At 40.2% G+C, this 15,463-nt stretch overlaps 1 protein-coding gene across 4 annotated transcripts; it reads left to right on the top strand.

The window, feature by feature from the left end:
* Positions 1-905: 905 nt before the first annotated feature.
* LOC124159153 lies at positions 906-14,045 on the top strand. Of its 4 annotated transcripts, none has more exons than XR_006864912.1 (4): positions 906-1,429; positions 5,610-5,732; positions 9,183-9,394; positions 13,254-14,045. XR_006864912.1 is itself a non-coding variant. In XM_046534765.1 (4 exons), the coding sequence occupies exons 2-4, from the start codon at positions 1,305-1,307 to the stop codon at positions 13,330-13,332; spliced, it is 327 nt and encodes a 108-aa protein (XP_046390721.1). In that variant the 5' UTR covers positions 906-1,137; positions 1,231-1,304; the 3' UTR covers positions 13,333-14,045. The 4 variants fall into 4 exon arrangements, 3 of the variants coding, with proteins under 3 accessions (XP_046390721.1, XP_046390719.1, XP_046390720.1); XM_046534765.1 differs by lacking the exon at positions 9,183-9,394 and having other exon boundaries at positions 906-1,137; positions 1,231-1,429; XM_046534763.1 differs by lacking the exon at positions 13,254-14,045 and adding an exon at positions 12,075-12,179.
* The last annotated feature ends 1,418 nt before the right edge of the window (positions 14,046-15,463 follow it).

The raw sequence follows: 15,463 nt of genomic DNA, 5'->3' as shown, positions 1-15,463 counted from the left end.
CTATTCTATAAGTAATATGATCCAAATAAGTAAAATGGATTAAACTTAAAAATTTCTCTGAGCTCTGTGGGGGTTTTATACCCCAAAAAACCCCCCTCGCTTCGCCACTGGTTTCAACCACCTCCTACCGTGCCATTCAACTTCACTCACGTACGCTATGCGCAGTAACAATCTACAGCGTTCACAGCTTGAATGATACAAAAGATCCTCATGTCGGTCTCTAAATGAGTTGTCAACCACCGTACATTTAAATGGGTTCCAAAAGTCGCCGCTCGCGTCACTGACGGAAAAAGTGATGTGAATTTCACGGAGAAATAAGGTATAATTAGGGGTATCCACCGAAAATTACATTCGTGATGATGTTATTTATCAAATTCATAAAGTTTCAATGATATTCCTCGCACTAACAAACATTATAATACAAAATATATTGGAAAAAAGTGGATCGCATCATGGGCGTACCCAGCGAGGGGCAGGGGAGGCAGATGCCCCCCCCCCCACCCTGGAAGAAAAAATTGCGAAAGTCTTAAAATAAATCAGTACTGAATTGAAACGAAAGTATTCAACAAATTTTCTTTAAACCCACGAAAAATTATATGTATTAGTATAAGATATGTAACTAAAATAAAAATATTTTTTCAAGGAAATAATCTCATAAACTAATGTCACAACTTGTTTTCCCTCCCCTTAGACCATGGCTTGCCCCCCCCCCCCCCCCCCCCCGCCCCCCCAGTTATGATCCTGGGTACGCCCTTGGATCGCATTGCACTCATCACTACGCCGTGGGCATTTTTGAAAGCTGGTTAAAATGCGACCGAAGTGGCAACAGAAATCAGCCTTTAACAACATGGAATTGGACCTCCTCTATGCAGTCCCCTTGCTTCCACGATGTAATCCTCCCCCCTTCTCCTCCTCCAGACCGAAGCTTCTCGCTCCGCCCCATTCATTTCACTCACGTGCGTTTTGCGCAGTTACAATCCTCAGCGTTCACAGTTACAGCCACCGTTTTCCAGCACGCTATTTCGTCGCTATCACTCCCTTCTTAACTCTTCATAGTCATTACGGAGTCGCTTCGGTATCTCGGTGACGGAATGCAGACAGAAATCACTAAATTCGTCGCTGACGCCAATGTTACAGGTTTCTCGTTAAAAATATTTGATACTGTCGCCAGAGAATGGTCCAGTTCTTCTTCCGCGGAACCTTATCGCGATCATATGTTTTTATCCTTAGTGCGACTTCGTCAAGCCAGATATGTGATTGCCGAGTTGTAATTATCTGGGAATACGTTAGTTGAGTGAGAGAGCATGGTCATAAATTATTTATCGTGGAGATGTGCATCGAAAAGGCTATTGACACACCTCCAGAGCATGGTCGGAGATGATGCAGAGACGGACAATTGTCAAGGAAGCTGCTGTTATCCTTACACAAGGTATGTGCTGTTCCGGGTACGATATGAACAGTTAACAGCAGTGGCGTAGCCAGGGGGGGTCCAGGGGGTCCGGACCCCCCCGAAATATAAAAACGCAATTATTTTCCGTCACATAAGAAAACAAAATATTGAAAAATCATGAATTCACAAAATATTTATTTAAAAAATGATGTTTTTTCGATTATGAAAAGTGTTGAAATTAGTTTGAAACCCATTACTTAGCACCCTGTTTTTCAAATATTTTCTCCCCTGGTTTTGGACCCCCCCCCCCCAAACGAAATTCCTGGCTACGCCACTGGTTAACAGTTTGGTGGTCTTAATGTGTCAGCGTAATTCCTGTCGTTATCAGTGGCGTAACTATGGGGGGATGAGGAGATAGACCCCCCCAAAGCCTCATGTATATAAAAAAAATTATTTAAAACTATTGTCTGGTTTGGACGTTCAGTAACTGTATCTGCCGGAAGTTAAATCTGTGGTGCCGAAATGACGTAAAATGTATTTCCACCCGGATTTTTTATAAACTTTTCCGTTGCCCCCAAAGCATATTCCAAGTTACGCCACTGGTTGTTAATATACTTCTTCATGGGAGAAAATAAATTTGCATTTGGTAACCCTTGACATATTCGAACCCATAGATGGATTTAGCACATGCGCTTAAAACCCACCAAACACTTACAAAATAGGCAAAAACATTTTTATACTGTTATCATCACGTTTGATTGGTTTTGCGTATTACGGAGACTCAATCATTTAATTCCATATTAATAACTTTCTTGTCAACATAAAGAGAATATTTTGCACAGTAATTGTTGTACCTTGTTTCTAATCACAAGTATGAGAAGATTGTTTGCTTGTCAGACCCCCCCCCCCCCCAGAAAAAAATCCTGGATCTCCCCCTGTTCGAACCTATTCTAGTCTTTTGGAGTAGTAGAAATTAATGTTAATTGCAGATATAATACCTCTAAAGCTAATGCAGATGTATTCGAAGAGTAAGTACTTTAGTGTTTCAAAATCTACGCCCTTTTTATTATTTTGTTTACGCAAGTTAATATTGTATTTTGTACTCGTTCTTGGTCGTCGTTGAGTTACTGTGCGTTTATATAATATTTTTGAGAAACATTACTCACTTTTACAAATTCAAAGTTGCTGCAAGCGGCAATCCAGTGTAGGTAATTAAGTAAGAAATCTGTTATATCAATGAGTTGATACCTTGACTACGTACTTGCAATCCATTATATGCGGATATGGTCGAAAAAGATAGTTGTTCTAGAATCGGGTTGGCATAGTGGCTAGAGTGTTGGCTTACCTCCTTCTGGGTTTGGGTTCAAATCCTGATGAAGATTAATGAAAGACTCCGCGATCCCTGCTTGAGTACAGCACTCTGTCTGTCGGACGGGAGTCAAGGTGAGGTTGCCTAGGCACCTTACGTCAAGAGCAGGTTAATGCTGACGCTGGGTTTCTCCCCATCCATTCATTTCCCTCATGGCACTAATGGCCTAAGCAGTTGGTTGTCTCCTCCAGTTGTCATTACCAGGAAGTTGCTCGTGATAGGAAGGGTGTACTACTCTGCGCTTGGATGCTAGGCTGTCCTTTTGCATTGATGGCTATGGCATAGAATCTTGTTTGAAAGACATATTTTCATGAAACACTTACACTTAGCTCCCTCAGTTCTGTGAGATGAATGATATTCTTGCAAGTTTTACCCTAGAAAAAATTGTTGGGGAAATAAAATATTTAAGGGTAATTTATGAAATCCCTACTGAATACAGTCTTGGCGGAGTTGATGATTTAGGGGGGATGTATATCCCTGTTACCCAGTGCTATGAGGATTTACCCAGGTATTGAATCCGGTAAACATTGGTCAATGCACTACCCTCTACCAAACTCTCCTTTCATTGAACTAGGTAACCCTTCGATTTTCATGTCTTGTATTCGTTCTTCCAGTGGTGCAGCGAGGGGGGAGTTTTGGGGGATAAAACTCCCCCCCCAGAGCTCAGAGAAATGTTCAAGTTTAATCCATTTTGCTTAGTTGGATTGATGTTACTAATAGTACAATAGCGTGAAGATTAATAACATATCCCTCAGAAAGCCGTAAAACTCACCGTTTTGAACCATTTCTCTTAAAATTCCGCAATTTATTAATCTCGCTCCTACAGATTATCTTGGTGGGTATACCTCCACACACCCCGGTATTAGTTGCACCTAAACCCCCCCTAGCCTTAATTCCTAGCTGTGCCCCTGCGTTCTTGGGCCATAACTGCCAGCAAGTTCAAATGAATACCGTCTCTAGGTCTGAATAGCAAAAGGGCCACTCACTGATCGCTTTTAATGCATCATCAACTCTGTGTTCTTTTGTTCTCATAGTCAATTCTACTACTGGAAGTACAAGTGTTGATAATGCCATAGGGGAAAAATCATTTGACTTAACTGGGATTTTCCAAGTTCATGCCACATGCTGCACCTTATAAGCTACTGAACAAGGCTATAGCCAAAATAAAAATTTTGGGGGTTCACTCAGTGCGGGAAATTTTTTTGGGAAATTAGTTGGAGAGGCTATGTTAAGACCATATCTTTTGAAATTTTCTGAAGGGATTGAGTCTCTTGCTGATGCTATGCTATCAAGGCATCTTCTTCCCCTGAAGACTATGTACTTAGCTTTAGTTCAGTTTGGATCTCTGAACTACCATTTATATATCTACAATGTGGGTTTGCTTGACACTTTTTGGAATTATTCCATTGGTTTTCATTTTGAATGGATGATTCCAATTGGTTTGTAACACAATCAGAATTTTTTTAGGTGGGAAGTTTCATTCAGATAATGGCATGAGCCCTAATGGTGAGTTGTCGGACTGAATAGTTCAAACAAAGCATTTTTTAATCTTATTGCAACCGTTCTGAATGAAAACAGCTGGAAATAATAATGATCAATGTCAAGAACATACCACCTGGGCTGTGAAGTTTATTGTCCCCTCTATAGAGTGAGAGCTTTCATCATCATCATCACTGGTCAACAATCCTAAGATTGGTTTGATGCTGTTCTCCATTCAATTCTCCCATCAGCTTATCTTTTTATTTCTAGGTATTTCTTTTCATTCACATCTTTGCCTGCTTCATATTGTAACAGCTGCGCTTATATTCAGTTTTCTCGATTGGTGAGGAGCACTCATCCCATTTTTGTCCCTCCCCTTTTCTGTTCAGTTTTAAGTATTGTCTGTGCATGTTTAGTTTATATGTATGTGGGTGCATGTGTGTAAATGCTATTTAAATCCCACGCATCAGCAGTGACTGCAACGCCTACCTAAAGAGTGTGTATTTACAAAGCAACAGCCTCCCATTCCCTTCCCCTCTCACGATGAGAAGACCGAGAGAAAGTGCATCGACCGGGAGAGATACCTGGGACTCCAGTTAGTCAACTACTCTTGGCTCTGGCTGCAGCAGTCACCTGAGCAATAGGGTGGTTTCCTATTATTTTTTTATTGCCTATATCAGAAGATTATTACTCTTGGAGTACGTATTTCACGCTTTTAGATTTTTAAATGACGATATCTATTTTTCGCGATTAAATGAAAAGTGAAAATTTTCAAGCGCGCGAAAACGCGACGGGTAAGGAAATCTCTCCGTGTGACGTATTTCTGGTTCCCCCTCCCGTCTAGTGAGGTGACCTTGATCGAGGCTCTGAGCGCTGATAGGACGCAGGATGCTAGAGGGTAGCTGAGTACCTTGCTGGCTGGTGGCGCTTGGCTTAAAAAAGGTTTATTAATACCTTATCAAACGAAGAAAACTTTCCGACCTTAGCCAGTTTTAATAGGTGATTATTAAGACATGTTTCCCTGAGCTCTGCGCCTTATGCATGCATTGGTAATCTCAGACGATGTATAACTCCTATCTTCTCCTATAGAAACTAGGTCCCTGTGACGTCACGTGGAGTGGCATCGCATGGGCGCCAATCTGGCCCTTTTCAAATGAGGATAAAAATGGACCATGGCCATTCGTCTAAACCGGTATTTCTAAAACGAAATAATTTGTATATCATGAATACAGTAATGGTGGGTAACAAATCGCAATCAATGCCTTTGGGTTTCTTTGATGAATTGAGCCACTATTGAGTCACTAGACAGTCGGAGAGACTTCACCTGGCAGCCATTCGGTTGTATTTCATCCTGCGGTCTGGAATTCTCAGCAAACAGTCCAGCAGAGAAGTATCCCGAGGCCTGCAACCAATCCGCAGTAATCAGCCACCGAGGATATTTACATCGGAGAGAGAGACGGCTCCACCCAACTGGAAGTGCTGTGATTTGGCGAGGTGAGTGTTTGACAATGCCACCCTTCTCGTGCCATCAGATTCCCCTACACAAGGTGAAGTAGGAAGCTATGTCCTCGCCTCTTGACACATTTACTCTCGTTTTAATACCATTCGTCCCCCCTTCTTCAAGTTGCACTGGAACTATCAGTGTACAAAGCATTTTTTTAATGTTCAATTTCAATTTGTTTTGTGTAATCGAGCTGCTTTTTTTTGTTTTTTTTGTATAATTTTCAAACCTCAGTTAGTTGCAAGTTGCCCTTATCCCATCCCTCTGATTTACTTTGCCCACGTGCTACTCCTCATAATCGTGATATATTTCAGTGATTTATGTTGTTCCTCATATCTTTCGATGAATGAATGCGTCATTTTTTTTCATACAACCCACAATTACGTGTGATTACTCTAAATTCAGCCCCACATCCTCCCACCAATCCGTTGCTTCACACCAGAATCTACTTGTTCCCACATTGCTCCCTGCCTGAGTATTTCTTGCTCTAATTTTAAATACTACACGAACCCATATGTCACAGTATATTTTAATCAAAGTCTTTCTTTTCCATTCTTGCTATCTACTTGTCCCTCGACAATTGTCTTCATCAGGCCTTTATGTCTCAAAATATAAGCGATTAGAATGTATTGTCTTCCCATTCAGGTCTTCATTAGGCTTTTCTTTTCTCCTGCTCTTCTCAGGACTTTCTCATAACTTACTCAGTTGATCCATCGGGTCCTCATAATTCTTCTGTAGCACCACATTTCAAAAGCCTCAACTTGATTTCTCTGCTGTTGTCATCCATGCCTCATGTCTGGAGAGAAGCACACACTATATGTAAGTTCTAATAAATTGTTTCCTTCCTTCTATGCTTAAATTTCCTGCAGTAAGTAGATCTTTCTTCTGGTAGAATGCTCTCCTCACCTGGGCTATTCTACTTTTTTCCTTCATCATCCATCATTAGTTATTCTGCTTTTCAAACAACAGAATTCATTCACCTCTTCCAGTTTTTGTTTCCCAATTCCAATATTAGTCTTTGATTCATTTCTTCTACTGAATACTAATACATACCTTAGTTTTCTTTCTTGGTGCTTATTTTCACCTGACATCTACCCATTTTCCTATTCACATTTACCATAATATTCTTCAAATCCCTTTCCTACTCAGTTATGACAGCTACTTAATCAGCAAATTGAAGTATGCAGTTTTTCCACGGATACCTAATCACTCCCAACACCTTTTCCTAGATTTCAATAATGACTTTCTCAATGTAAACTTTAAAATTACAGCCTTGTCTCACTTTTTCCTAATGCTTGATTGATTGCATGATTTTCCTACAGCCAATGCTCCCTTCTTCCCTGCCCCATTATGATGGATATTAGTCAGACATCCTAGCTATTTGCGGTCAAACACATCGATTTGAAAATATTGTAATTTGCATAATATTTGAATATCCTAATGAGTAATCCCAAGTATGAACTTCTTCACCTCCAGTTACTACCGCATAGGGTGCTGTTACGATGACAACAGTTTTGCTGGCCCTACTGCCAGTGTCTTCAGGTCGAAGAAGACAGTACACAATTATTTCCCTCATTATACATGGCCCCATAGCCACCAGTTCTTGCAGTTGCTCTCCCATTGGTCTGCTTGGGTAATCTCCTCCGATGGGAATCTAGATGTTATCAATTGTTGTGATTAAAATTGTCTGTCCAAGCAATTTCAATAAATTCTCGTATTATCCTGGGCTAATATCTACTCTAACAATTATCTTGGTTTCGTTAAATTTCACATCATGCCCCAGGGTCCAGGCTTGCTTGGAAATGGCAGACAGTCGAGATTGTCTTTTCACCGTGGCTCTCAGGTGTTCTTGCATTCGTACTTCTAATGAGCGGCGATTCTTGCCAATGTATGACTTGTGGTATGTGCAAGGCACCTCATGCACTCCTTCATACCAATCCTGGGGGATTTTTTCTTTGGCCATGGGCTCACTAATTTTTGCAACAATGGCAATCCTTTCTGTGGTTTCAGCAATCCAACGAAATGATCGATGGATTATTATTCTCATTATAGAATATAATCTTAGAATTTCATTGGCATATTAAATTATGGTTTCGCTACCAAAGGGTCCCGTTGTCCCAAACGGCAGCATGGCTTTTTCCCTGTCACTCGCCTTCCATCCCTATCCTATCTCCCTGGAGGCGTCGTCGGGCTCTCATCATGGTGGCACCTCCCAACCTTTTTTCCTTCCACTTTCCTTACCCTCCCAAAGTCCAAAGGTGAAAAGCAAAGGCTTACAGACCCTGCCCTCAAGAGTGCAACCCGCCCTGGGTACTCGTTCCACCTGTGTTTCCAACGATGTATGGGATGATGGCCCAGGCTTTCCTGTCTTCACTTCCAGCGAAGACACTGGTTTTTTATTTAGCCTGTCAGCTTTGCGACCCTTCTCAGGTTCGAGTTCTGATAGTCATACTGTCTTAGTGCTGCCATAAGATGTTTCTTCTCCTACATCAGCGATTCTGCATCTGAAGTGCACTGGACAAGGTGAAATAATTTTTTCATCAATGATGCATTCTATGTAGGATGATGATGTGAGGTATTATCAAGATATCAGTCCATGTGTCCATGTCTTCCAGTACACGGAGTTTCTCAGGCAGCCATTGCTCCTTTTCTTTACTAATATGTCCAGGAAGGGTAGCTGGTTGTCTTTCTCAATCTCCATGGTAAAGTGAATAGCCTTGTTTTGATAGTTCAGATGAAAAACTAATCCCAATTATTATAACGCAGCACATCTAACAGTTATGGAAAGATGACTTTTGTATTCTGATTTATTCTGCCAAGGGATTTGCCCAAAAATGAGGGTTTCTGTGGGTTAAAGGACGGCTTAAGAACACTTTGTTACTCAACTCTTTGAAGAATTCTCGATACCACTGGAGCTGAGAGTTTGTGCCTGCTATCCATCATAATTAGAGTGTGTCAAAATGTTTTCCACCTTAGGCTACAGAACTTTTTCAATGGTAGGGAAGATGGCCCCTGCTTGACTCTATGAGTGTTTGTTGTTCTTTGCAGCTAGGAATTGGTTCAGCCACATTGTCAATGTCGGACTTTAAAAAAATTTTTGCTCCATGTAGGTAAGATTTTCTATCCGAGACTGTACAATATCATATTGCATTTGAGATATGCCAACTTTCATGACATTCTAATAGTTTTTTCTTAATAAAATACATTCCTTGTGTCCAGCTTTTCTCAAAAATCTGAATGGTTCCCTTGGAAAATAGTACCTATCCATCTGGGAATTAAGGACCTCTACTCAAATTTTTTCCATCCTGCTAACTTCAAAGTGTCATTTAAATTCCCATATTTAAACCTGTATCTCTGAAACTATCTTACATGCATCTTTTGTCATTTCCATCATGAAAGCATCTTTTGTCATTTCCTTTCTGAGCACCCCACTATTTTCCCAGGCCAACTCCTCCTCGACCACCATGGACCAAGTGTCATTCAGCTTCAACTCTGTGGTGAAGGCTTGTGCCATCAATGCCTGCTGGATAGTGCCTTCTCAGACTTCAAGGAGCAACCTGCCAGAGAGAGCTTCATCCTGAACCTGAAAATGGCATAAGGCTTCCAATGTGTCTTCTTCTTTCACAAGACATTTGAAGCGAAATCCTAAGCTAAAGTATTAAATTTCTAATTCACAGAAGTATAGAATATTGGATGGTGGCATTGACAACAATGTATAAATTGTACATTCTTATATAGGTACTTACTCTATGATTTAGCTGAATATTTTTGGTAGTTCTCCTTACTAGTTAAAGGGACTTTGATGTGTTGTCAGGTCCTTTTACATAATATGTTATGCTTTTTCCCTGAAACCTTTTCAACATTTTGATTTGGTCACCCTACCCACCCTCCAAATGTAAACTGCGCAACTACTGGGAATAAAACACAACCAGATTTTCCATTTATAAACTAATGATAATGAGCACCAAAATTAAACCAACCTCTCCCGTTTAACAGGTTGTTGTGATTATTAAATTGGCAGTGGATAAATGTGGACTTATTGCGGAGAAAAAAAGAACGCACCAACTTAGGAAACCATCACCAGAAGACGACGCTCTTTATTACAGTACAACTAACGGTACATGAAATGGTACATTGTTAGCAAGTGCGCCAAAATTCAAATAACTTATTCCCTCTTGATTACACTCAGAAATATCACAGGTGTGTCTGAATAGAAACACAGCAGCAACAGAATCCTCGAATGTATTAATCAGCCTGTCTGTATGCAATTATGAAAGCCATCTTATATTATAAAAATTCATGCTGCAACCATTAAAAAAATTACTATGAAAGTATTCTGCCGTTAAGGTAGGTTGGCATGGAGTATTTGAGAAGTATTCTGGGAGTCTCCCTTCCCTAAATAGACTTTCCTTTTCAATTCACAATAAGGCCTACACCCTTTCATTTTATCTAAAATTCTTATTCTCTTCCTTCATCTACCTTTTTTACTCAACATTCTCCCCACTAATAGTACTGTTTTCAGCATTGTAATTTTCCTGCTCAGTACTCGCTCCATCCATACCTTTTTGTCTCATCCATGTCATAGGTAGAAGATAACTCTCCTTTCCCACCATGTATAGAACTTTGTAACTTCTCTTCCTCTCTGTCCACTTTACCCTCTCCATTCTCCTCCATGCTGGAATGTCTCCAGCTTTTTCCTTTCCTCCTTCCACATCATCCACATTTCTTCACTGTAAAGTGCTGCACTCTAGATCAGACTCTTCACTAGCCTTTTCTTTAAATTCTTACAACAACAACAATACTCTCATAAGCTCCTTCTTGTCGATGAACACCTCCTTTGCTAATGCAATTCCCTTCCTGATGAATTTAACCGTAAAGAATTTGGGAAATATTCAGCATTTTTCCCGTTTTTTCAGTCTGCAGGCAGGAAAATGTTTTCAGCTTCAGCCGTATCCCACTTACACCGAGATTAATTTGTAACCATTGTGAGTTAACACAAAATTGTGTTGCAGTGATGCATGCTGCAGGATAAAAATACTTTTCAATGCCTTACTTTGGTTTTTCACTTAACAAACTAGGTTGTAGAATGTATCTTGTTCGTATTTCGAGGACTTATTGTAATTATTTCCTTTAATATCCTTTTGCCCTGCTCTGTGTCCTTTTCCTTCCACTTCTCTCACCCCTCCATTTCTTTCATCATTTCCTCCATTATCCATGGCTTGTATATCCTTTAACTGTCAATGTACAGCCAATTGACTATTTGGCCTCTTTGACTTTTCCAGATTCAATATAGATAATCCTACTCTTCCCATACAGTCCGTGTACCTTCGGTCTCCATTTCATCACCTTTACAATTTCATAATTCTTTTGTACCTTACGTTGCATTTCATGAGCACTAGGCGTCTGCCCCACTGGGAAACTGTGAGAATTTTTCACACAATTCCTAAACCTTTGTCTTACCATGTTGTAGTCTATCTGATATCTCCTCATACCCCCTGAACCCTTCCATGTGTACCTCTGTCCCTTATGATGATTCAGCTGTGTGTATGTGATGAATAACTTGTTTCTCCTGCAAAATTCTACTGCTTTCTTTCCCTTATCGTTCGGCATTCCTAATCCTAATTCTCCTTTTCTTTTCCCTCCCTTCATTCCATGACTGAGGCATTCCAGTCCCTCATCACTACTAGATTTTTCTTTCCTGTAGTTTCTCTAATTATTTCCTTAAGCTTTTCATGCATCCCATCTACTTCTTCCTCCCTAAGATTACTAGTGGGCATGTTAACTTGAAATACCAGCAGGTTGGTGGGTCGTGCCTTAATTTCCACCTCAAGAATCATGTCACTTACCTGATCTATACCTACCACTCTCTTACCCATCTTCCAGTTAAATACTTAAGCTACCCCTCATTAGCTTTCCTCCCCATCACTATTCATACCTAACCGAATACCCATCATCGTAGCCAGGAAGAAGAGAATCTGGGGAAAAATTTTTGAAGAAAAGGGTGCCAAGTAGAAGATTTCAAACTAATTTAAACACTTTTCATAATTGAAAAAACTATATCTTTCAAGGAAATATTTTTTCAATTCATGACTTTCTTTTATGATGAAATGAATTGGGGTTAGGAACTCCCCTCACTACACCATTGCCCATCATTCCAATAGTCCTCACCATCCTTCCGACTCTCTTCCCATAATCCTAAGATATCTATCCTCCCTTTCAATATTTTTTAGCTTGCCTGTGCCTAGCATTAGCCCTCGCATTCCATGTGCCTACATTCATTGCTGCCTTCTTCTTCTCTGTCTTCTATGTCTTCTTTCTTGGATGCTGCTGATAAGTCTGCAAGAATTTCACATGTTGACGACCTTGAGGATGTGTAATATTTCTAAACCTGCCGCGTGAACGGCGGTGAAATATACAAGAATTGCCATGAGAAAAAATTCCCCTGGACCGGGAATCGAACCACGGACCTTTGGCTTTCCGGGCCAATGCGCAGACCACTACGATACCCAGGTTCTTTAATTCCCATGGCAATTATACCGAGGCTCATGTATAGACCTTGAGGATGTTTAGTACCTCACTCCTTTGAATGACACCCACCCTTTTTAGAGGAATCCTGTTTGATGAATTTTTGAGGCATATTTTATTTTACTCAATGTTTTCAGGGAAGAAATAGTTTCAGGGAAAACCACTTGGTTAATTTGCTAAACAATTTGTATTGTCCATATTAATTTATTCATATTTCACAGTTTTTCACACAGCTTTCTTCTCAGTGGAATCAATTTTGCTCTTTTTCAAGTGTATACAAAACCCTCTCGAAAACACGTTACTCCCTGAGGCATAATTTCTTTTTATTGTGTGGCATGTCACGGAGGGGTGTCATTTGTGTGAAGTGAATAAACAAATATTTTAGACTGTATTTTGTCCTACATTTTTATCCACGTTAACCACCCATTTTATAATTTGGCCCACCCATGTGACACCTGCTATTGCCTCTGCTGCATGTGTGTGAGTAGTATCTTAACCAAGACAACCTTAGCAAGGCCCCTTCAGTCCTCATGAAGTTTCCTTCAAGTTGAGTAAATGCTTGTGAAGGGTTTCTGGTTGAGAGGTTGTGGTTTGTCAATGAGGCAAATCCTCCCATTCCAGCAAACCAGCATAGTAATTTGTTTCATACCTGTAACATGAAACCTAACATTACTGCTATTGGAGAATACTTTTCTGTTTCACCATTGAGGCTGTAAAGCTCACTGTACCTCTTCTATTCACAGTGTAATCTTACATCACTTCAAAAAACAAAATCAACAAACTTGAAAAAAGTAATGAATATGGTATGATGCATATTCAGATTATGTCTTCAGGAGTCACTGTTGACAAATACATATATTGTTTACCTCCTGGTTTCATATGCATAAATTTTTTAAAGTTTAATAATGAAGGCCTACTGTTTTCACGTATATACTGCGATGGTCCACTGCAATCTTGGGATCCTCATTCCACCTACTTGTTACTTCCAGCCCCACACCCCCTAATGAAGAAAGGAAGATGCAAAGGCCTCCAAAAACCATTTACAAAGAAATGGGAAAGCTGTACTGAGTTGGATAGTGATGATTACTTCAATGCTGTAACACACTTCCCTCAGCAGAGGACAGCGGTAATGGCAGAAACCCCTTCCTGCTACTGCCCTGTTCCTCCTTCACCACTGGCCCTCAGATAGCACCTCACCGACACCCATCCCAGAAGATGACAAAGAAGAAATGGAGTGCACCCATTTTTCTGGCTCCCGAAAATCCATTTCAGTGTCCTGCATCTCAGAAGACATCCTCCATGAGTACCCACGCCACCCTAAGTAATGGAAAAATCAATTCCCATTAAAAATGAAAATCGATTTTTAATTGTGAAAGATCGAGGAAATCAAGATTGATCCATGATCTTCGAGTTTCGATCCAAACTCAATTTTTCAACTTTGATCTTGAACATTTTGTTTGATCTCAGCAGTGTGATCACAAGCCTATGATAATGTCATCCTTCCCATGTGAAAGACTTTTTTTTGTCTATGGCCGGAAAAATTGGAAAGTCACGCCCTCGATCATCAAGAGAGCATCCCAAGCAGTTGATCTTTATGAAAAATTGTAGGGAATTTGAATGATTCCGTGCAGTCATCCCAAAACTTAATTGCAAATGTGCATTTGTAAATGTTTGCGACTAATAATCCAAGCATGTATTCTTCGTAGATTTTTTTCTCCAGCCAAATGTGTATTTTGATTGTTTTAAGAATGAATAATTAACACATTTTTGTTTGAACTCTTTTTTTTTATATAGCCATTGATATTTTCGATTAATCGATCTGTTGACTCAAATTTTGATTTTTGTTGAAAAGTCCGGCTTTTCATTTTGATTAAAAAATTGATTGCTTGAAAATTCAATTTTGACCAACATTTTTCCATCACTATCATCCACCCCCACCATCACCATCATCACCCCCTACCCCCATTACTACCCCCTAGATCACGGTACATATGTGCTGAAGTTCTGTGGCCCACTAAATATCACTCCCACAGTGCATGAAGAGCAAGTGGAGGATCAAAGGGAGGAAGATGGAAGTTCAGTCATGTACTTTACATTCCTTTGAAGAGGGAGAGGAGAACATGTTCTGCTGCAGTAGTGGTGCTGATGACGATAGTGTTGTAATCACTATTGTGTTAGCTGGGAGCCATCATGGCATACTTGTGAGATGAATGTGTGAAAAATTATTCAAGTTGGGTTAGTGTTAGTAAAGCAAACATGGGTTAGTGACGGATTGGATTTGGATTGGTTGCACACCTAAGAGGGTATTATTGCCAGACATTGAGACTTATTGAATTTGTGAAATTTAGTGACCTATTGTTCTATGTTCTACACATCCAGGAGCAAGTCAATAAGGGAATGTGGTGTGAGTTGGTGTAATTTTTTTGTGAAGGTTTTCTTGGCTTCTCAATATTTGTTGCTTGTAGTGATGGTATTAAAATGGTCTTTATACTTTCTGCATGCACTCATCTGATACCTACCTAATGTTATTGCATGACTGGGTGCATAATAGTAATGTTGCAATAGCAGGCATGGAGTTAGTGACCTCATCACCCAGATGACACCCATACAGCAATCAGCTCTCAGTGCTCTTGCTGTTTGGGCAAGTGTGTAGCCTCATCAGCACACTGTTTCCTGTAAGATAAGCAAAGCTCAGCAATGTTGTTGGATCAGGGCAAAGGTTGGATGGGTGACCCATACATGCTGAAACTTGTCTCATGTGGGGACAGCAGAGTTTTGCTCGGTGGGAGATGTTAAATCAAGTATGCACATCCACTCACTATGATGTTTGAGCCATATGATGATTAGTTTGTTCTTCTTGCAAAGTTTGTCTGCTTTCTCACCTCAATAGGGTAGTTTCCATCATCAAAGAAAACGAAAGGCATTGATTGCGATTCGTTACCCACCATTAGTGTATTCATAATATACAAATTATTTGGTTTTAGAAATACCGGTTTAGATGAATGGCAAGGGTCAATTTTAACCTCATTTGAAAAAGGCCAGATTGGCGCCCATGCGATGCCACTCCACGTGACGTCACAGGGACAGAGTTTCTATACGAGTAGATAGGAGTTTTACATCGTCTGAGATTACCAATGCATGCATGAGGCACAGAGCTCAGGGAAACATGTCTTAATAATCACCTATTAAAACTGGCTAA

This window comes from Ischnura elegans, chromosome 5 (genome assembly GCF_921293095.1).
Source record: "Ischnura elegans chromosome 5, ioIscEleg1.1, whole genome shotgun sequence".
NCBI classification, from domain to species: Eukaryota; Metazoa; Arthropoda; class Insecta; order Odonata; family Coenagrionidae; genus Ischnura; species Ischnura elegans.
Note: the sequence above shows the minus strand (reverse complement) of the source record. Positions and strands in the feature narration are given on the sequence as shown.

Coding starts and splice junctions, on each gene's coding strand:
- LOC124159153 (XM_046534763.1), top strand. CDS start 1,378: ATGATGCAGAGACGGACAATTGTCAAGGAAGCTGCTGTTATCCTTACA. Junction 1,430..5,609: donor TGCTGTTATCCTTACACAAG/GTATGTGCTGTT, acceptor TGGAATTCTCAG/CAAACAGTCCAGCAGAGAAG. Junction 5,733..9,182: donor AAGTGCTGTGATTTGGCGAG/GTGAGTGTTTGA, acceptor CTATTTTCCCAG/GCCAACTCCTCCTCGACCAC.